The sequence below is a fragment of the Acomys russatus genome, chromosome 10 (assembly GCF_903995435.1).
Source record: "Acomys russatus chromosome 10, mAcoRus1.1, whole genome shotgun sequence".
Lineage (NCBI taxonomy): Eukaryota > Metazoa > Chordata > Mammalia > Rodentia > Muridae > Acomys > Acomys russatus.
Window position 1 is genome coordinate 10244688 of NC_067146.1, and position 23104 is coordinate 10267791.

The following is a 23104-nucleotide window of genomic DNA, read 5'->3' on the forward strand; positions in this document are numbered from 1 at the left end:
AGTTAGCCATGAGAACATACATACGAGTAACATATTCAGACTGAGCACATTATATTTAGAAATACATATATGCACATAACAATTAATGAAAAAGAAGCCATGAATTTGAAAGAGAGCAAGGAAGGTGTATTTGAGAACTTAGAGGGAGGAAAGGGATGGGAGAAATAGCATAGTTATTTTGTTTTGAAGCTTTTGTTTTGTTTTGTTTTTTTGTTTTTTTGTTTTTTTGTTTTGAAGCTTTTAATCCACGGTTGGAAAGATCTATTTCTTTTAGGCTTCCTGGGAAACAGCTTATCTCATGATGGCCAAAGAGTGAAAAGGGAGAGAGACATGGACAGAGTCCCACAGTTTCCTTCAAGGACACTCCCCAAATGACCTAAGACTTCCCAGTGAACCCTCCACTCACAGTTCTAGCCACCCCAACAGCATCGCTCTATGGAATAAGCCTGAAAACGCTTCCAGTCCCAAGCTACAGCAGCTATGATGTAACTGTGATCTTACAGTGCCCCAGAGCCTTCATGCTTAAGCTGCTGAGCGTAAAGGCATATATGAGATCTTCCCATCTGCATTTACAGAGCCATGGCATGATGTCACCGGTCTACATGGCCTCTAGGTTTCCGAAATTGGGCACACACACAAGTTGGAATGCACTTAAGAGAAATGCAGGGCCAAGACTTACTACTCTCCCAGGGCACAGTGAATGCTCATATGGGTGACTGACTCATAGTCTCGGAGTCTGAAGTTCCCCTAGACATCTGGGCCAGCGCCCTCTTGCAATGCTGGTAAGATTCAGGCCACAGCGATTTTTCTGGAACTCTTCAGGTTCACATCCCCTTTTACCCTGTGAGGCTATGCAGATAGGGTCCTTTTGTTTAGCCAAAGGTGAGGCTGCCAGGTGGCTTTTCATCTGCGCTGCACCCTCTTGTACCCCCAGGAATGCTTTCATCTTGCCCCATCTAGCCTCAGCACTGGCTTCCCTGGCCATCACTAGAGGTGTTGAATTACTTTCTTCTCCCTGAACAAAGAACACGTTCAGGCGAAGTTATTGGTCTGGAATGGAGAACTGGTGGGGCATTGTAGCTGTGTTATGAACAGCAAGTATTCAGGCATAATTACAATTATTAGAAATAGAATGCCCAGTAACATATGTCGTTTATAGTAACTATATCCCGGTTACAAGGGATGGTTTTGTTTCAACTAATGATGGCAGTGTGATAACAACTTAGACCCTTAGACCAGCTGCCAGAGCCTGTGCAGCAAGTAGAAAGGAGGAGGAGAGGAGACATGAGGTGAGGTGAAAGCACACTGGGGTGGCAGTGTCTCCTGCTTGTTCTCAGTTCTCTCCTCCCGGGATCCTCCAAGGCTCCCAGCCGTATCCTAGAATGGCCAATGGCCGCACAGCTATTGACAGAACTCTAGGAGCCTCTGCCCTTGTGTGAACTAGAGTTGCTATTTCCTCCACAGCCTCACCTTAACAGGCCCTCCTGGCCCACACACTTAGTACTAATGATGAAGATGAACTGCTATAGAAAACAAATCCATTGGCAAGAAGTGCTCCTCAACGGCCTATTGCGTTGTTCTTTCTCAACTGAGCTGAAAAGTCAAAGTGAACTGTTATCGAAGCTGTGTTCTCCAGGTGCCAAGCTAGAAAAGCTACACCTATTTGGTGGTTCCCAGGTGAACAATCTCAGGGAGACTGGTCTCTCTTTTCCTTTTGAAGTTCAACCAGTGTGCCCATCCTAGAGAACAATCGTAAGATCTGAGGAGGTGAATTATATTTTATTTGATCGCAGTGTTGTGCTTAAAAGGCTCTCCCAGCATCCACTGCCACCCTGATGCCTCTGAGATGTCCGAGGCTGGGACAGGTATGATGAACTCTGGGACCCTAATGGTCAAGTTCACTCTAGAGCTACAGAACCCGAAGGGAAGAGTCCTAGACTGCTGCTTTATCACTGATGCTGAGTGAAACCCACCCTTAGAGATAAAGGGCCAAAGGCATTTAACCCAGACTTGACTTTGGAGATAAACTAGGCTATTGCCCCATCGTCAGTGAGTCTGCTTTAATTCCATCAGACAGCCACTCTTGGGAGCCAGCTCTGCCATGCCTTTCCCCTCCTTTGAGAAAACAAAGCCAAACCCTGCTCAAAACTTGTTTCCAACCCATGCACACATGCCCCTTTCAGGTATTCAATTACTGGGCTGCCATTTCTCCAGACAACTGCACTTTCCATCAATCTCACCTGCCCCTCCCCCTAGGGGTTATGGGTATTTCCTTTCTGTATTATTACTTCGCTCTCTCCATAAACCAGCCCATCGTAGATCATGCTAATGGCATTATAAACTTGGGGAACAGCAAGAAAATATATGGTGCATTACATCTTCGTATTGAGCATTAGGGGTCTGGGAAGGTGAGTATAAATTTGGGGAGTTGTTAGGGCTACTAGGGCTGGCTCCTGTTTGGAATTGATGGGGGACTGGAGTGGTATTGGGGGAGGAGAAGTGACCTACAAATCATGCTTTCCTTAGCCACTCCAGATGTGCTGTCCCCAAGAGCTTTGCATCCTCCCAATTTCATTGTAACAACTGGGAGAAACAGAGCTCTCATCTTGCAAATACACCAGGGGCTATAAATCCACAAGCCTGTTCCCGGGAGCCTCAGGCAGCCCCAGCCCTGAAGGCATGTGTTCTCTCTCCCAGCCCAGGAGCACTCTTTATGCTCTTGTTCAATTATTTAAATATACTACGAAGCCTCTTCCTAAAGGAACCACTGGCAAGCCGGACACAGTGGATGGAAAGAGAGCTCTCAAGTTTTCATACATCGCCTTTGCTCCCTGCACTCAGCACCCCTGACCTCATTTGTCTGTATTTAAGTGGAGACCAAAATATACAAGGAGCCAAACTGTTGACATGGAGTCATCTGGATCCACCTCCAGAGTTCCAAGCGATTACATATTTGCTTATGCCTCCAGCCACTATCCCTCCTTACCCCTGGCCTATTCTTACAACTGTAGAATGTAGCCACAGGGTGAAACAGCCTCCAAGGGAGACTGCTTCTTATTGCATGTATTCAAGTCTCCACATAATCTTGTGAAATTCAGGTGTTTTCCATGCTGCAGGAGCTGGCCCTTTCAAAGGAGAGTTCAGAGAAATACCTGCGTTGAAAAGAGCAGGGCAGCGTGGTTTTGGAAGGAATCAGTATGGGGCTAGATAATCATCTGTGCCTGGAAATAAGATGAGCAGAAGAAAATATTGACTCACCGGGTGTGAGTCCTGAGGTTACTGCTTATTTGGATCATCTTAGTTGAAATATCAGGATGATGTTATGAGTTGGGTTACAAAACAAGATAGCACAAGAGAAAGTATGTGTGATGGGGATAGGGTGTGCACACCTCAGCCACGTTAACTGCGTCAACTAGAGTTATAACAGTAGCACAGTATGCCTACCAGATCCAGTGCCCAGAGTTAGAGAATGCCAGGCTAAAAAAAAATACCAAGGATTAAAACAATAAAATCCTTCCCTGCTGAGAGGTAACCATACCTCCTTGGCAAACTCACCTGCCACCCTTGCTGGTCTACCATTCATTCATTGAACTAGTTGAGCAGATACCGGTTTGGTTTGCTTTGGTTTTAATTTTCTTAAGTTATCCTGTAAAGAAATATGTTTGATCATGCTGTCCCTCCATGTGTGTGCACGTGTGTGTGGTTAGTCTTTGTTTTTTATTTTTATTTTTTTATTTTTTTTTTTTTTTGAGGAGATAGTGTTATTCCTATTGTAGAGATAGAAAAAAAATTGAGCTCAGATCATCTATTGAGCTAATAATGGAGCTAGGATAGAGAGGAAAACAAGTCATTCTCTGCATGTCCCACTCATGACACCTCATGTGTCACTTTCCCTTTCTGAGCCATTCTTGTTCTCTCATCTTCTCCAGACACCAGCCAGGAAGCCCACATTTTGCTTCCATTCTGATGCTGTCTACCTGGAAGTTGTGTCCAACCCTATAAGTTAAGGGCTCAGTTCCACAAGCTCACCCCTGCTTAGGATGCCAGGCACAAGTCACAAGATATGGTCACCTGCATTTTTGACCAATTGGCTATAACATAGGGCTCCCTAAGCCCCTTCTTCAAGTGTGATACTTTCTTGTAATGGGTCACAGCTCTCGGAGAAACATCGGTTTACATTTCCCTGGTTGATGAGAATAGATAACATCCTTTGGATCTGGAATTATATATGGAATGAGATGCCTGATGTGAGTGATGAGCATCTCTTGGATTCCTTATGTGGGGTTTCCAAGGCAGGTCCTTTGCATAGGCATGAGTGATTAACTCCTTTTGGAGTTCAACCAGTGTGCTCACTCTAGAAGAGAGCTGTAAGATTGGAGGGGCTGAAATGCATTCCATTTGCTCTGCAATGTTGGTCTTGGAAGGTTCTCCCAACATCCACTAACACCCTGGCCACTGGTACTGAACTCAGCTTTTAGCTCCTCTCTCTTCTGCAGCATCTAGAAAGATCCTCTCATCCCCACAGTTGGCTAGCAAATACTCTCCATCCTTAAATGACCTCTGCACTGGCATAAACCCAAGTATGGTTAAAATGGGATTATTGATGACAATAGCATGGTCCCATTACCAGACGCACTCAGGAAACTCCAATGGTTTTAGAAGCTCTATGCCATGAACCAGGGGCAGAGGACAAATGTGTATTTCATTTTATGTCCTAATATCCAGGATCATAAAAATAATGTAGTCCATGTGATGTCTTCATTTTATGGGTGAATGGAGGGTTTGGTGGGCATACCCAAGGCCATGTGGTTGACTAGTGGGTCTCAGAGCATATGGCAAATTAACTGCAGGATGTTACTTCTGATAAATAGATGCAGGGGACCATAGAGATGTACCAGGGCACAGTAATGGAGCCACTGAGATTCCCCTGTGTGGGTACCTTAGAGCCTTAGGACCGCCTATAAGAAGAAGAGCAAGGCTGTGATGTACCTTCACCACTGCTCCTCCTGCTACCTTGAGACTTCAATAATCCTCTGTGTTTTAGGTTTATTGGTTGGTTGATTTTCACAGTAGTGAAATATACAAATAAAAGCAACGCCATTCTAATCCATTTCAAGGTTACAGAGTTCTGTCTACCAGAATAGACTAATCTCAGAGAGGACTCTCAATAGGAGAGCCATGGACAGAAGTGCCTTCCTACTTGTCTCTCCTATGCTTGAGGCACTTGAAGGTATTAAAATGAGCCAGGTCCAGTAAGAGACATGAAGTCCAGAAGGCTGGATTGTGCTAATGAGAAGTGATGCTATGATTCTGGAAAAGGCAGAGAGACAGGGAGTGGGCTAGACAGGCCCTATGAGTAAGAGGGACAGAGCTACAACCTGAGCTGAGAGAGGCAAGGAAAGAAGAAACACTTGGTGGATCCTGGCTTTCTCTGAGCCTTGCCCATGGTAACTCATGGAATCTCACAGAACATGGAAGAAGAATTCTCATCCCTAGGGTTAGGCCAACCATTGACAACAACACTCTTCATGATTCTGAAACTAGCAGGAGGTAACATAGACTGACTAACCTAATTCTGTGACTTCCCAGTATCTCTCTCTAGCTGTGGAACCCCAAATGTTGATGACCAAAGTGTCAGAGTCCCTAAGCCCCTGGGCTGGAGAACAGTGCTTCAGACTCAAGGTCCATGAGTATGGTACCTTTTCAAACATTTCCCTTGAGTTTCAAGCCTGTAGGTGGTTTTGCACCTGGCATCGTAGCAGGCAGCAGGTCAGCTTGGGATGATGGGTGGGAGGAAAGGCAGGGTGGTAGAGATGGCCTCTTCATGCCTTGTTGCCTAGGGGAAAATTGCCATTTTACATTTCAATTAAGCAGGGGCACTTGGGTCAAACAGCAGCACTATTTAGAGGAAGATGTGTCCAACCCATCCCTGGGCCTCTCCAATTATTATTAATGAACTCACTCTCAGAACTGCCAACCTTTTTATATGCAAACTACGCCTGTATGGGGCCACTGCTAATCAGGACTCATTAGAGCACTCCTAACAAGATTCAGTGAGAATCTTACAGGGGACAAGTAAGAAAGGCTAAAGCTCTTGCCATCTCATGGACAGGGCAGGGCTCTAGTCCAGCTCAAGTGGGTCTGACCAGCTCCAACTGACTGAGAGATTCCATTCAGAGAGAGTCCTGCTCACCTGGACCTGTTCTTTCACAGAGGAGAGGAAGGGCGGTGATGCAAGCAATTGCCTTCTTCAGCTGTTTGCCCATCTGCTAACGTTGAGTTATTCTTTTTATTTTTCCTCTCCATGACTCAGTTTCTCCTCTAAGAAGGCACCTTTCAGGTTGTTCAGAGGAGTCTAGAATTCCAGATGCCCTGGCCCTGATCATGGATGGCAACATTTGCCGAGGGGTATGGAAGTGAGAGGTACCAGTATGTCCTGGCTTGCTCACCAAGTGTGGGCACAGGCCCCGCTCCCTGCAGGGAAGACAGCCCTAGGCTTAAGAAGAGGTGGGTCTACAGTACCCAAGGACTGGATTGTGACTCCCTATTCTTCAAGGAGCTGCTATCCATAGCCCTCTAGTCCCACACAACCCCCTAGTCAGCCCAAGCATTAACCTCTCCAAGGAACCATCCCCCTTGCCCATGCATGCTACATTCACATCCTATCAGAGCATGGAGAACCACAAAATAGATTCAGGGGTGTGCACAGGGATGGAGTCTCTAAGACTCCCTATGTGGGTGCCTCACAGTTCCCAGACACCCTCTTCTTCAATCCCTTAGGACTTCCTCCTGTAAGAGGAAAGTCAAGGCAGTGACATGTTCTCATCTCTAGTCTCTGGCTACTATGAGACCTTGCACTCTATGTTTCAGGTTTTCTGGTTGGCTGGTTTTAATGGTAGTGAAATGCATAAATGAAAACAGCACTACTCTAACTTGTTCTGAGAGGACAGTTAAATGCATTCACACCATATAACCATCCCCACAGTTCCCAGCTGAAGCTCTCCCTGGGGAACAACACTCCATTTCCCCTTACTCTACATATCACCGTTCTCTTTTTTGACTTGGAATACGACTATTTTAGCATCCCTGGGCACATGTAAGCATGTAGTATTTGTTACTGTGAGGCTAGCTTTTTTCACTTAGCACAGTGTCTTTAGTGTTTAGCCATATTGTTGTGTGGGTCAGAATTTTCACCCTATTTAAGGCTGGATACTTTTCCATATTATATATATAATCCTTTTATGCATCTATGGATGCTTAGGATACCTCTGCCTCTTGGCTGTTGTGACTGATGCATACAAAGACATGTCTAAGTTCCTGTCTCCAGCTATTTAGGGGATACCTGAGGGATGGAATATTGCTATATGCTGCTCCCCTTTGTCCTCACAATATCCAAGTCCTACCTAATATACAAAGGGGTGTTGAATCTCACTATAGGGGTGTGCTAGGGTGGGTCAGACACTCAGTGCTATCCTGGTGCAGCTCTCAGTAACATAGGGAAGCAGTGCCTCCTTTGCTTTGAGAGACAGCATCCAGTTATCTATAAGATCCCTCCAGTATCCTTCCCCCATGGCTTCTTTAATCAATGTCACTCCATAGAGACCAGCACTGTGTCTGAACATCCCCTGAAAGAACATGGGTACCATGCTTTCTACAGTCAGCCTGCTCAAATGTCATCTGGTTTGACAGTGCCTGGAGAGAATGAGGAATCTGGGGGATGGTGGCACCTTCCTGGCATAAAGCAGAGTACCCACCACATCTTCTTCTGACTCTATATCCCTGAAGCCCATTCCAGCCTCTCAAGTTAGTGCTGATTGTCCCAAAAGAAAGGGACCCAGTGATTTGTTTCCTCCACAGCAAAGACCCTCTGGGGTTCCATGGTTAAGTGTGTAAGAGCAGCACTGTGTATCTGTTCTGAAGGAAGTTTCCTCAGTTTCAACCATCCTCAGAGCTTAGCCAGAAGCTTCTAGACAGAAAAGTCCACTGAATGATATTCCAGAGTATTGCCAAATGCCACACTCAGCCCACATACTAGAGGCTCTCTTGGTTTCCCCAGCTGTGTTCCAGATTTGAGTTCTGTGGCAGAGCTAAGGCCCAGGCTGTTGCCTCCATGTATGGCTCCCCATATGGCCCATCTGTCCTAACTTCTGGCTGCCTGGAACTTGGCAGGCAAAGATGCCATCAGTCCCCAGAGGAGCAGGATGCCCAGGCAGCAGGGTCAGTCTCTGCCAAGGAAGAAAAGGAATTGGGAGGGAACCACAGGCATGTCAGAACATCTTTGGTATAAATTGGTATTAAAATTAACCTGAAGAGGCTTGGGATAGACTCCAGGAGGAGTCGCCTGAAGACGGTGACACTGAATTGGGATTTTTTTCATGCCTAATCTTTACCCATGGCGTGAGAGTGGACCTGTCGTCATCTGGGGAACAGGCCAACATCTGTGCAAAGTCTGCAGAGGTTACTGCCCTTTCGGCTTCCCCCATGCCCAAGCTGAGCCTTGTCCTCTGTCCCCAGGACTGCCCCCAGCTGCTAAGAGTGGACAAGATCCTGGTACCAGTCGAGGTGGTCAAACCCATCACTCTGAAGGCTAAGAACCTCCCACAGCCTCAGTCGGGACAGCGGGGCTACGAGTGCATCTTAAACATCCAGGGCAGCGAGCAGAGGGTGCCGGCCCTGCGCTTCAACAGCTCCAGCGTGCAGTGTCAGAACACTTCCGTGAGTCACCCTTCCTCTTACTATGTGCCTCGGTGAGCCCAGGAGCTCAGCTCTGCTGGGCTTGCTACCCGATAGATCCCTGGTCTCTCTGCTCACCCGACCCTCTTTTTCTCCTTCTACTCTGCCCAACCCAGCCTCAGAACCTGTGGTATAGTGGGCTCTAGGGGCTACCGAAAAGCCCACCAGCTGTGGACTCTGACTGTAGCCATGGTGTGATGAGGGTTACCTGCACAAGACATACTGCTGGGGCAGTCAGTGTAGGGCTTTCTCTTTCCTGGAAGCTGCTCTAGAAGACTTAAACCCTTCCTTCTCACCCAGCCTGGCCTGAGTGTTGCATTTGAGCCCACAAAGGCCCACTGTTGCCTTTAAACCTACACAAACGCCATGACTTAGCAAAGAATGCCTGGGCACAGACCAAGTGTCATGAGCAAACACCACCAATGGGGTGGGAGTTGACTTGGATCAGCTGGCCCCTGCCCAGTGTTCACAAGATCCATCGTCAAGGTCAAGCTCTGCCGATGGGGGTCAGCAGCCCCCAGGCTGCCAAACACTGCCCACTGGATCCAGAGGGAACCATGTCCTTAGCTATGTGCCCTTTCAAGCCAGGTTATTCCGTTCCTTCCCATGCTGCCTTCCCGCCTTGGTTCTATTCTCTTCATGAAGATGCCCGAGGGCAGCTGGAGCAGAAGTCAGGTGCAGTAGGTAGCTTGTGCTCACAGTCCCAGCGATTGAGAGACTGGTGCAGGAGGATCATCACAAGCCTGGGCCTAATGTCTCAAGAATGTGAATTTAAAAAAAAAATGAGAGAAGGGCAGAAGAAAAGGAGGGAAAGAAGATAAAGGCCAGGATGGGGGGGGGCGGGGAGGGCAGATTCAGCTTTGAGGAGCTGAGGGTGATATAATTGGAGTACCTTCTTTAGTGTCAAAACAGACAACGCGTGAAGTCAGATTTGGGGGCAAGTCTTAGCAAGGCACCTGAGAGTGAGTGAAAACCCTGAAGCTCAGGCTCCATTTGCTTCCAGACAGACAACTCGCCCCTGCTCAAAGGGGATTGGCTTAACTCAAGGTTGCGTAGTGCTGAGTAGAGGGCTGCCTGGCTTTGGGGTCCTCTTTTGTATAGTGCCACACATCTAGCTGCTATTGAGTAGGTAAACACAGTGGAGTTAATTTATTTTTCTCTCAGGGCCCAGAAAGTCCCACACAAAGAACTGCATAGGAACACCCCTACTTCTTCTTCAGGGAGTAGTCCAGGAACAAAAATGGGACTGAGAGAAGCCCAAATGCTTGCTCTGTGTCACTTTAACAACACAGGGGCTGATCTGTCCCTGCAGCTTCTCAGCTGCCGCTCTTCTGCTTCTGAGGGCAGCCGGACCGTTTCTCAGATTTCTGCAGTGTTCTAACCCCTGCAAGCACAGGAGATATTAACTATGTCCTCCCAAATCTCCATGCCAAGCAAATCAGCCCCAAGGGTTTTAGCTCAAGTGATTCTCCCCCAAACAGAAGGCACTGGTAGTGAGGGGAAGCAGGGATCCCCACTGGACTCCACAGATACAGTGAGATTTCAGACTATAGGGAAAATAGCCTGCCTGTCATCCTGGGAGAAGCTGCCTCAGGGTGTGGGAAAATGTCTGGCATAAGGAGATAGTCTGTGACCTACGTAACAGAGAGAAGGTCACAAGTATCATAAGATGTCCCTAGCACCCCATGGTCAGCTGAACCTGATCATATAAGTCCCCAATCAGATCTCCTCTGTGCCATGGAGACTAACCAACTTTCCAAGATGCTGGTTTAGATCAGCTGTTTGTTCTTGTTGGTACAGGATCAGAAGCAGCCTGGATTGCCATGTCCTCCAGAGGTCCAATTGCCATGTCCTCTGCAACCATAGTCCCAGGGCCACTTGCCCAGTGAGCCTTGGTAGTCATAGGAAAGTCTCTGAATATGAGGGTGACACTAGGGCCACCTAAAAAGAGGGGGTAGCAAAGGGGCAGGCCAACATTGTCCCCTCTTCCATGGTGTCCCATGAGTGCTTGGTGCTGTAGCACCCAGTCAGCATAAGTGGGAACAGGACAAGACACTGTGGATTGCCTGTCTTGCCTGTCTGATTCTGATGTCAGGACTTAAGGACTCAAAAGGTGACACATCTCCCCATGGGGACCGTTGCACCTGGAAAACCAGCACTTCAGGCCTTGTGGTTACCCATGTTTCTGGTACCGGCCCAGGCCTCTAGGCTCCTGAGCTCTTGGCCCCAACACTTCCAGATCTTATTCTGGAAAATGTAGAGCCTTGTGGCTGGCTGGATACAGAAAGCAAGGCTCTAAACAGCCACTAAGGACAGCATTGGGCTCTTTGGGAGCTGTAGAAGCTGCTGCTATTCTGTCTTCAAGCAGGTCTAGTTCTAGCTAGCTCTGGGGCCTCAGGGCTCTCACAGAAGCTCAGCTACCCCTACCCCCAGCGACAGGAGAGTTTTAAGTCTGAGGCAGTGACACAATAGGAGGGGAAACTTCAAAATAGATACAAGAGGAGTCCCCCTTATCCCAACTAGACCCCCTCGAGTCCTCTGATGGGAGGACTCAGCCCTGACCTTCCCTAGGAGCATATCTTTGGGAGGGCTGGGGTTGGGGTGCAGCATCAAGTAGATCCCAGAGTAATGTTGATCTCAGCCAGGAGGCCGTGTAGTATCCTTAATCTGAGCAAACCCCACTCCCAGAGTTATAGAAATGAGGTGTCATGCAGGTAAAACCAGAGCTGGGTGCTTATCTTCTGAATTCTCTTAACAGAGGGGAATCTGGGACCCAGAGAGGGAAAGTGGCTTTCCCCAGGCCTCACAGCTCAGAAGATGCAAGTTCAGAATTCAAACCCAGGTTCCTCAGCACACCCTGTACCGAGAAGTTGGGCAAAAGCTCAGCCAGGGAGCTACTTTATCCCCAGCTTTGTGTTGTCCTGGGAACACCTACAGTCATCCTGCAGGTGAACTGTGGAGAAGAGACTGCTTTTCCTAAACCTCTAAGTAATCTGGGATCCAGAGAGGGAGGGAGGCCAATGGGAAAAGCCCTGAGTTTGTTAGCAAAAGGAGCTTAGTGACAAAGGTGTCAGAGAAGAGCAAGGGGAAAATGGGGACACAAAAAACAAGTCCTGTGTGGACATGACTCTGGCCTCAGTAGGCAGATGGTGTCACTTCCAGAACCACTATTTGGGGACAGACCTGGGGACAGAGGCTGTAGCTCCCGGGGATAGTAGGAGGAGCCGAGGAGGGCTGGAAGCAGGCAGCCTCTGAGGGAGCCACTGTGGGGATGCATGGCCTACTTTAGACCAAGGCTCCAGGAAAATGTCAAGTGCCGCTAATAATAGACCCTGCCACCTCCTCTCAGGCTGGCGGTCACGAGCATGAGTGGGCCACAAAGGGCACCGGCCCACTGCAGTGCTGGTCAAAGAGGGAAGCAAGCCACGAAGCCAGCCAGAGCCCTGGAAATAGACACAGTGCCCCAACCAACTCCTGCTGTGCTCCTGCACTTTGGGGGCTTGCTTGTTCGAGTCACAGAACTCTCTAGCAGAGTCAGTACTCGGAACAAGGGAGAGCTCAGAGGCAAGAATAACTCCATGTAGAGGCCTTCCCTGCCTTACAAGGGGAGGAAGCTGGGGGGTCATACAGCTCCCAAGGTGATGAAGAAGCCATCCACTGGAGGGATGCAGGAATGCCCTCCGGCCTTCGGGAGCCTGCAACATCTCCTGCTTCCTTCATTCTGTGTCCTGTGCAGCCCTGAACTTTGTACAAATGAACTGCCTGCTGATTGCAGTGAGCTATATAAATGCTAAGTAGGGCAGAGTGAGGGAGGCCAGGGGGATGGGAGCCAGTGGTCCAAACCACCCAGCTTAGGGACACACAGACAACTCCTACTGTGCCCTATCTGCCCCTTATAGAGGCAGGTCACCTATAGAGGGCAGATCTCTGGAACACAGCCACTTCCCTAGAGGCTCAGGGCTGGTGGGGGCAGCTGGGGTTAATGATGTCTACGGCATTTCCCAGTAGCAACCTCAGAAAATAGGGGAGAGAAAGAAAAAGCACTGCCCAGCATATTTGATCCTCGTAGCCTTTTGTTTTCCAGTTTTCTTCAAAAGGAAAATGCACACAGACATGTGCATGCACCACAACACATAAGCCTTTTCATACGCACACAGCTCCATATGTACCAAGTGTCTGGCACATAAACACTCAGTTCGTGGCTGCTATTATTATTCTCCATAAACATAAACACAGGCGTCACAAATAGTTTCACAGAGCATCCCCAGGTGTATACACTCAGATCAAAACACACAGTTCTCATTTGGGGCTTAGAGCAGGTGACAGACGCTGTGCTTGGAGCTCTGCATGTATTATCTTTAGGCCACATGGTAATCATCAAAGGTGTGTGATATTTCTTAATTCCAAATGGAGGATCCAAAACATTGAGCTCACATTCATGTGCGCTCTCTCTCTCTCTCTCTCTCTCTCTCTCTCTCTCATGTGTGTGACATATATACATATATAACATGTAATTATGGTTGCACACAATCACATACATGCATAATAAGAACTTCTTCTTGGCCCATTTCAGAACCATCTTAACAGGAATCTGATGACGTCACTGACTTAACTCCATTCCAGTCAATGCCTTCTGTTCCCATATTAGGTCCTGGCTAGAGTAGGCTTGAGGAACAGAAGCTGGGCTTCAGGCAGATCTGACTTAGTCAGCCCAGCAACCTTCCAAAGTCCAAATCTGCGGATGTCCAGTGCCGGTAGGTGTTCTGTTGGTGCTCACTCTTAGGTGGACCCAGAGGCCTCCAGTCAGGGGCTTGAGACTTTAACTGTCTTGTCCCACTGGGGACTATAGGTGTGCAAGGAAGGAAAAGGGGATGGGATGGGGAGGGGAGAAAGAGTCTGGGAGAGAATACCCCACTGCTTTCTCTCACATCAGAGAAGTTACTTTCTCTTACAAACTCCTCCCTCCTCTGGGCAGCCTCTGACTCCTTAATTCTAGCAGATGTATTGACTTTTGGTCAACACTAGAAACACACACACACACACACACACACACACACACACACACACACACCTCTTTCAAAATGCTCCCCCATCTCCAGACAATGAAATTAGCCTCTCCTGGGGGTAGGGCCCTGGGATTTGTACCTCTAATGAAAAGTTCTTAGTCTACTCCCAATGGCTAGTGACATAACTTGGGATGACCCAGTGTTGTGTGTCATAACTTCTCCTAGGGAGATACAATACCCATGTCTCCTCTCCCCAGATAGGGAGCTGTAAAAGTAACATTTATTCTCCTGGCTCAATTGTCTGGGAGGCTTACTGACTCCTTCTGCTAACCTAGGCCTAGTCCTGGAAGCTTCTAGCCTCCATACAATCTAACTTAGGCCTAGAATGTTTTCAGCCTCTGAGACTTAGTGCTTAATGAGCTCACTCATTCTTGTTCTTTCTGAGCTCTGGCTGGCTGGTTCAACTCTGCTGTTCTGGCTCAAAGTCTCTCCCAGCTGACTTATTTAATCTGGCTTCTCTCTTGGCCTGGAATTGCTCTGCTTGGCCTCAGACTAACTCAGGAATCTGCAATAATCTTCTGGCTTCTCGTTTTCTGGCTCGTTCCATCTTCACCTGCGTTATCTCTCTCTGCAACCCATCTCTCTATTCCTATCCTGGTAAAACTGCCTCCACTCTGTGTAAACTTCCTCTTAATTAGCTTCCCTTTCCCCTCTCTTCTCCTGAGAGTTGGGCATATCCTACTCTGTCAAATGTTCTCTAATTTGTCACCTTTTCTGTCACTCAATTAAACATCACTTTCCAACATGGCTGCTTCCTTCTACAAACCAACTTTACCTTCATTTGGGATTAAAGGCATGTGCCACCATGCTTGAACCTAAGCTTTTCTTTACCTGATACTTGCTCTATACCAGACTGGCCTTGAACTTAGATCTGTTTGCCTCTGTCTCCTAGATTAAAGGCATGCTTGTATTCCAGCTGAATCATACAGACCAAAAAAACATCTTTGAAGGTGATCTCTTTCCAGAACAACCATGTTCTGAATTAACATTCCTTTACAGAGAGCCCCATGACAGACATATGGATACCACCAAAGTCCAACTTGATCAATAAGTTTTACTGAGTTTACTTATAGGAGTGTGGGTGAGGGGTTAATCACAGAAGCATAAATGACTCAAAGACAGCTGTATCGCCAAAGCCTACCCCAGCATAGGTGACAGCTCCAAAAGATGGGAACCTGGAGCCCATGCATAACCTATGGCAGTTCAACAGGTTAGAAAGTGCCTTTTCCAGGTGCATGAGGGTTGTCTAAACCTCTTCCAGGTAGTTCTGTCGGTCTCTGCTTCTTCCATACAGCTGACTGGGTCTCAGAGTCTTTGCCACTTGGCTTCTGGAAGTCTTCTTTGCAGCTTTATTGAATCTAGTCAGTTTCAGGGACTTCCTGAAGCTATTTTGGGTTGATTGCCTCCCAGCTCCATCCCTGGAGAATTGATTAAGTTGCCTTTCTCCATCTACAGTTTTACTTTTCATCATTACCCATGACAACCACAGTCAAACACTATTCAATAGAAAATTCCAGAAATAAGTTTTTCATGGGATCCTTCCCCTCCCTTTTTTTCCTGCATAGCAGAAATGAACCATGTTTTTGTCTAGTGTATCCATCCTATATATGCTACCTGCTTGATGTATACTTCGTAGACAACTTGGTTATTATGTCATTTTTCAGTTTTAGCTTTTTGAGACAGTCTCGTCATATAGCCTTGACTGGCCTAAAACCCACTATGTAGACTGGGCTGGCCTGTTACTCACATAGATCCTCCTATCTGTGCTTGGATTAAAGTCATGGGCCACAGGTAGGCTCTCGGTTATCATGTTGACTGATCCAAAGTAAGCAGCTTGTTAGAGAGGAGGAAAGTGGGAGATCAGGCACATAACTTTACAATATGTTGTAATTGTTCTACTTTTTCAGTTATTGTTGTTAACCTCACACTGTGCCTGAATTACACCTACATCATCAGTGTGTGTGCACAGTAAATCCAGCGTAGATAGATGCTATCTCAGGGTTCAGACTTCTACTGGGGGCTCTTCAGCATATTTCTCAGAGTTGAGGGGCAGGGCTGTACTGAATCAAAGCCTCTGTGGTCATTTCTTCAGGACAAGGACCCTTGGCTTTCTTCTCTGTACCCAGCATATATCAGTCACAGATCTGCTGGTGGATAGTGTGAACACTGTGCTGGGAGCTTCTCCCTAGCCATCTATTTTATTGGGAAAATGTCAAATGTTTCTGGCTGGGCTGGGTTTATGCAGCTAGGAAGGAGGAAGTTGATACTTTTGAGTGCTAGGATAGAGTCTGAAGAGGCCTGAGTAGACACGATGCTCACTGTGTTGTCTAGAACACCCCAGCACACTCAGAGTATGGTCCATTTCTGTAATTTAGGGGTAATTCTCGGGACTTTAGAAGCTTCTGTAACAAGCAACGAATCTATTCTTGCCCAGCGATAGAAGCTTGGACTCTAGCTGCAGAGATTCTCATCAGACCATCATGCCCACTATCTGTGGCTAGTTCCCTTCCTGCTCAAGGGAAGTATTGGAGCTAGTTTGGAGAAGAGATGGTTTCCAGCATCTCCCTTGCTCTCCACTCACACCTCCATAGCAGTCCAGGCCTTCCAAACCTTGCATCTGGACCGAAAAGAGCGCACTGGATTTGCAAGTCTGACTTCTAACCTAGCCCAATGGATGAATCTTTTCAACAAAATGCCAGTCCTCGGCCTCTCCTGTCCAGAAAACATATCACATTTCCATTCCTCCATCCTATCCTGCTGTGGCACGAAAGTCTGCTAGTATAGTAAGAAAAGCACCAGGCAGTGGATAGGAGCGCTGACCACGCTGTTCACTGACCAGTAAGTACAGTCAAGCAGAGCAGCGGCTGCCATACAGGGAGCCTTCTTCCTGCACCCAACTTCCTCAAGTCAGCACCCTCTTTTCACCTTTCAGCATCACTTACTCAGGACCCACCCATGCTCAGAACAGTAAATCCTAGGGAGAGCAAGCAGAGGATCTGAGTGACAAACCAGATGCAGGGGTGCCCTCCATCATTTTAGGGTAAGAGGGCAACAGTATGGTGGGAAGCTGCAGCTGTGAGTGCATTTTAAATCTTACACAGATTCCGAGGCTTGTCCTGGTGGCATCAGGTGGGAGCACAGGATATCCCACCCTTCCCTGTAAAGCTTTTGTGGAATCCACCTCCCTTTTACGCTCAACCATTCATCCTCTTTAAGCAACACTCCTTTATTCTTATTGATTGCTGGCCACTCGCTCTGCCTGGGGCCAGTGGTCCCATTCTCGGCGCTGACCTACACTGAACGTTTTTTGGAACTGAGAGTTCATTCCCTGTCGAAGTGTAGCCTGGAAGAGCCTATTAACCAGAGTTCCCAGACAGCTGGGACAGAACAGGGCTTTTCCTGGGCTCAGAGCCTACCTGCAATCTTTTCTTAAGACCCTTGGCTGCAATGAGCAGTTCATCCAGTCTGTTTCTTTTTATCCCCTTTGAGAATTCCATGCACGTATACAATGAAATATGATCATATCACCACCTCCAGTTTCCACTTTCAACTCTCCCAGGATTTTACACACCACACACACACACACACACACACACACACACACACACACACACACTTCTTAATAACCTACTAAGTTATTTTAGTGCTATCCATACGTGCATGAGTATAGGGCTATCTGCTGGAGGGTGGGCAACTTATCAGTGGCCATACCCCCCAAAGGAGAACAATACCCTGCCACCAGCCTTTAATTGGCAATCACTCCTCCGTCAGGGAGGCCTTGTGAGTTCCTCACCCATCTATGCTACAACTGGACCAACTTGATCTTGTGCAGGTAACCACAATCGCTATGAGTTCATGAGCGAGGTAGCCATATCTTGTCTGGAACACAGCATTCCATGGCACTCCTCCTCATCCATAAGCTCATAAAGTCCTCTATCTCCTCTTATGTTCCTTGGCCTTGGTGGGGTCCCTCTGGACAAAGGAGTTGATAACCATGTCCCATTTTGGCAAAAGCACAACCCAATCAGCTATTTTCGGCATGTTGACCAGTTATGACTCTCAGCATTGACTGTTGTGGTCTGTTTCTTGAACTGGCTCTCACATCCATACAATTGCACCAATGCGTTGTTGTGCAAGTATACTGTTGTGTAGGTAGCTTGCTGCACAGGTGTGTTACCACAGAGGTGTTCTATAGAGGCCCAGCCCCACTCTCTGAATTATCATCTGGCCCCTCTGGCCCTCTATCTGACCATACATGTCTGTATGTATATCTAAGAATATATACATATACACAGTCCTTGCTAGTCCTTAACTCTGTGTGCTCTTGAGGGCCCCAGGATAAGCATTCAGGTCTCCATAGAGAGCTCTTTAACATTTTTTTTGTTTTTTTGTTTTTCCTCTTTCCTCACCACCTCATCCTGGCTGCAGTATTCCTATGAGGGGATGGAGATCAACAACTTGCCAGTGGAGCTGACGGTCGTGTGGAATGGACATTTCAACATTGACAACCCAGCTCAGAATAAAGGTGTGAAGGAGGCTGGTAGAGAAGGGAGGAAGGGATGGGAATAGGACAAGGGAGGGAAAGAGAGAGCAGAGCAGCCCTGCGTTCTTGGGAAGATGTCATCTCTGTCATCTCATCTGTCCCTCCCAGCAACTGTCAATCCCCCTTAGGCTTTGAGCCTTTCCTTCGCAGACCTAGCTCTTCTCCATCCACTTTGCCCTGTTGCTTCCTGACCCTGGGCTCTGCACTGTCGTGGCTCCCAGGAGTGGGACAGAGTGACTGGAGCTTGCTGGATAGGATGGCTGAGACCCACCCTTTCCCTGTGGACATTCTGGGCTGTTCCCCATCCCAAAGTGCCTCTTGTCTGTGTCTTCTGCAGTCTACCTCTACAAGTGTGGGGCCATGCGTGAGAGCTGTGGGCTGTGCCTCAAGGCTGACCCAGATTTTGAGTGTGGCTGGTGTCAGAGTCCAGGCCAGTGTACACTGCGCCAGCACTGCCCTGCCCATGAGAGCCGGTGGCTGGAACTGTCGGGCGCCAACAGCAAATGCACCAACCCTCGGATCACAGAGGTAAGCCACCACCCCACCTATAGCCCACTTCAGGCTACTGAGCCACTCGGTATTTTGCTAGGGACCTGGGCTCTCAAGACGGTTCCTGGCTGTGGTGTTGATCACTCCTGTGGTCCCCATAGATGATATGACTGGCTGTGTGTTAACCTCATTTTTCTTCACAGATTCCTCTGGAAGCTTAGGCTTGGTTCAGAGACCTTTCCCTGGCCTAGGAGACTTGGGTACAGAAGGAAAGGCTCAAAGTCTAAGGGAGATTGGCAGTATATCTGGATGCCATTGAGGAGTCTAACTGTGGAGAACAGGGAGGGCCAGGGCAGAACAAGGCAAGCACACAGATAGTAGGGACAAAGCTGGATCTGTGTAGGGTTCTGTCAGCATCCTTCGCCTATGCAGTGAGTCTAAACCTCTGCTGTGCCACAGGTGAGTTCCAGGGATTGCCTTGAAAGCGTCCTGGCATCCCAGGTGCTTCCTCAGTTTCTGTAGCACTCCCCAACCTCCTTGTCCATCACCATTCTGGTTAAATCATTACCAAGGGTGTCTAAAGAAGGAAGCTGCTGCCCCTGTCCCCATTCCACACTTCTGACAGTGAGTTCACCTAAGGCAGTCTTCCACCAGGCTGAAGACCCTTACTCCTGTCTTACACAGGAAGAGAAATGCATGTCTCTTTTTGAGTATTCTCTCAACATAAGAATCACATCCTATATAATCCTCCCATCACCTCAGAAACAGGGCTCAACACACAGTAGGTCCTCAATACCTCTCAGCCATGGAGGATGCTGATTATGATAATGAGGTAGATGGGAAAGAGTGCCAAGAGAAGGAAGTAAACTGCTGTATCTGCATCAGCCAATCAGGAGGACACACTGGCACCCAGCTTTGCTCAGTTTTGCTGATGGACCCATCCCATATTGAGCAATGGTGACCATGGTCTTAGACTATGTATATGTGTCATGCTTTGGAGTCTGCACATTCTCTTCCTATCCCTGGTTGGTCAGCACAGAAGTCTTATTATATTGTGCACCTTGTAGCTTAGACTATCACTATCCTAGAGGCAGACATTCAAGATCAAGGTGTTGGCAGGATTGGTTGCTTCTGAAAGCTGTGAAGGAACTGGTTAGATGTCACCTGCCCTGCTTTGTGTTTTCTTCTATGCATGTCTCCGTATGTCCCATTTGCCTTTTTTTTTTTTTATAATAACACCGTGATCACACTGGGTTTAACCCATCCTAATGACATCTTTAATGGTCTCTGTAAAGACTTTTTGCTCCTTAAAATCACTTTCTGTGGTACAAGAATCGTGTGGTCTGAATAGGAAATGACTTTCAGAGGCTCGTGTGTTTGGAGCCTTGGCTCCAGGTGGTGCTTAGGTTTTAGGTCATTGTAGAATTTCTAGGAGGTAGAACCAAGCTGGGGGACATGGGTTCCCGCAGGGTAAGCATTGAGGCTTAGAGCCTAGCTTCCTTCTGCATTCTCTACTTCATGGGTAACGCCATGCAACAGGCAGCGTGCTCCTGCTGCCAGGGACCAAGCCCTATGCGATGCTATCCCACTGTGATGCATCTAACCCCCACAACCATTGGCCACAATAAATCCTTTTCTCCTTAAGTCACTTTTCTTGGGTATTTGTTCATAGCAACAGGGCAAATAACCAAGTCATGAGATTAGTTAGGACTTCTACCTATGAATTGGAGGGGAGGGGTACAGTTAGGACTTCAATGTAGGAACTGGGGGGCATCACAGTTGAACCCTTCACACCTGTCTTAGAAGTTGAAGGCCAGGGTAATTATCTTCCTTTCCTGTATAGAGACTACTGTCAGAGCTGTGGTTTTATACCAGACTATAAAGAAAATACTGTTGCCTCCCAAATCTCCTGAGTCCTGGACTCATGTTCCCCTTCACTGCAGTGACAGGACATACACTCCTCTTACAAACTGTGCGACCGGGATGGGTCTGAGCAGAAACAGTTTTGGCTTTTATGCGTGAACCCCCTTTGGCCACCTCAGGGTGGCCTTCAAAATGCATGCCTCATCTGGACCTTACTCTTCAGCATGATGATAATATCAAAACTGGGTATTTATCTAAGCCCCCACTTCATTCTGCTGACTGTGGTGACTTCCAGGCCAGAGGACTGGGTAGGGGGCCTTTCAGCCCACTTTCCTCACATTCTCCTCTCTCCTTCCCTGTCCACCCATAACACAGCCCAACTCTGTGGAGCCACTACCCCCATGCTGCTAACAGCTAAGCCATCCCTGGGGTTGTGGCATGTGGTGACTCAATGCACTAAAACCAATCAGCTGGATTTGCTTTCTCCTTGGCCCAACTCCAAGAAAATCACAGGAACACGGTGACAAATTAAACAAATCTCCCTATGGCAGGGGCTACTTACTGCCTCCAACCTGGCATCAGCCTTCCAGGGGACCATGGACTGGTCCAAAGACAAAACTGCTCTTACCAGATGACAAGCTAGGGCTGGAACTTCATGCAGGCACCCCTGCCGGGACCTGGGCTACACCAGGGACCCATCATCTGGACTAGCATTGGGGGAGAACCTGAGCCCTTTCTCCCGGCCTGCCGCACATCTGCCCACTTCACTTGAGCAGCAATTGGTCCATTTCTCCAATGAAGCTGTTTTCTGCTGTAGTGGGAACATGCTCATGTAAACTATCACACCACATAGATGCTTTCAGGCACATGTGTCCACACAGGGATACATAAGAGGAAGGAAGTTACTAGTCTTTGGTAAATAAACAGCCTCTCCTTAGAAATACTACCATGGGGGCAGCCCAATCTAGTGTCTTTGCTTCTTTCAGTTTTACCAGCCATCCAGGATAGTGCTCCATACGTAATCCTGGCAGGCTGTGGTACTGTGGCATTCTGGAAAGAACTAGAGACTCCTGCCATTCAGAACCTCCCTAGGACCTCGCTACAGGTGTAGGTGGTCTGAGAACGAGAAGCAGGAAAGGATTTTGCTGTGGGAAACAACAGCTGGATGATACTCATTGTCCACAGCCCCTACCTGAAAACATGCCAAGCTCTGCTTTAGCACCCATGGTGACATCTCTGGAGGGAAGGACAGTCACTTTGACCAGTGTACCTGGGTAAAGTCTAAATTAAAGCCACTTCCATGAGAAGCCAAGCCAAGAAGGGGGGTAAACTCTATGTCAAATGTTCTAGAGAGTAATAAGTTGGCTTGGCTGCAACAGCATGCTGCCATTGATGAAAAAGGCAGGCAGAGGGAACTGGAGACATATCGTGCTTTTGGAGGCATAAGCTCAAAAAAGGAGGAAGGGCTAGCTGGAAGGGTGAGGAACTTGACCTGAGAAGTGGTTGTCATATAAGAAGTGTGGGAAAGTCCCTTGGAATTTCAGTGAGAGAAACAATTTATGATCATGGAGACTGGACACTTTATCTTAAAAACTGGGTGGGGTGGTCCTAGATACAGGTGGTTCTGGATGGGTAAGACGGTTGTATTTCATGCCAGAAGTCTCTCCTGATTTTCTCATCCTTTTCTTTTCTTCTATGAGGATGGGAAAATAGACCAGGGGCTTTGAACATGGCTCTTAGGGTCACAGAGAAACACAGACTCTTTACCCAAGGATACCACCCATTGATAGCCGAAGAACTTGTGGACTTGCTCAGGGAACTGTTAGCAAGAGCAATAAAGAGCCACGCCCACTCTTGCCTCTTCAGCAAACAGGCAGTGATGCTTCTTGGGGGCCTAAAGGATCACCCTTCTTTCTCCCTGCAGATCATCCCAGTGACAGGCCCTCGGGAAGGGGGCACCAAGGTCACCATCCGAGGGGAGAACCTGGGCCTGGAATTTCGGGACATCGCTTCACACGTCAAGGTGGCTGGTGTGGAGTGCAGCCCCTTGGTAGATGGCTACATCCCTGCAGAACAGTAAGTGAGAGGCACATGAGAGTTGGATGCAACGGGGGGGGGGGGGGGGGGGCAGGGCGGGGCCTGGGGTTTGGTGGTGGGGAGCGATGGCCGCACAGGCTTGCAATGCCCCTTATCATCAATACTTGGGACCACAAGTATTTTGGATTGGGGACCACATGTATTTTGGATTGGGATTTCCTGCCCCCTCCCCAGACTTTAGAGTGTTTACATATACATAGTGAGATATCCAAGGGATGGGCCCCAAATCTAACACAAAATTCATTAGTCCCACTTACACTTTATATGCATAGCACAAAGGTGATTTTAAGCAGTAAATCCCATCAAATAAAGT

At 47.9% G+C, this 23104-nt stretch overlaps 1 protein-coding gene across 1 annotated transcript in view; it reads left to right on the plus strand.

Moving 5' to 3' along the window:
* Plxna4 (plexin A4) overlaps window positions 1–23104 on the plus strand; it is a 454818-nt gene that overhangs the window by 371717 nt on the left and 59997 nt on the right. The window contains exons 10-13 of the mRNA XM_051151763.1: window positions 8515–8715; window positions 18228–18324; window positions 18680–18870; window positions 22619–22770. Coding sequence (XP_051007720.1) covers window positions 8515–8715; window positions 18228–18324; window positions 18680–18870; window positions 22619–22770 — 641 coding nt within the window. The remainder of the gene's footprint in view (window positions 1–8514; window positions 8716–18227; window positions 18325–18679; window positions 18871–22618; window positions 22771–23104) is intronic.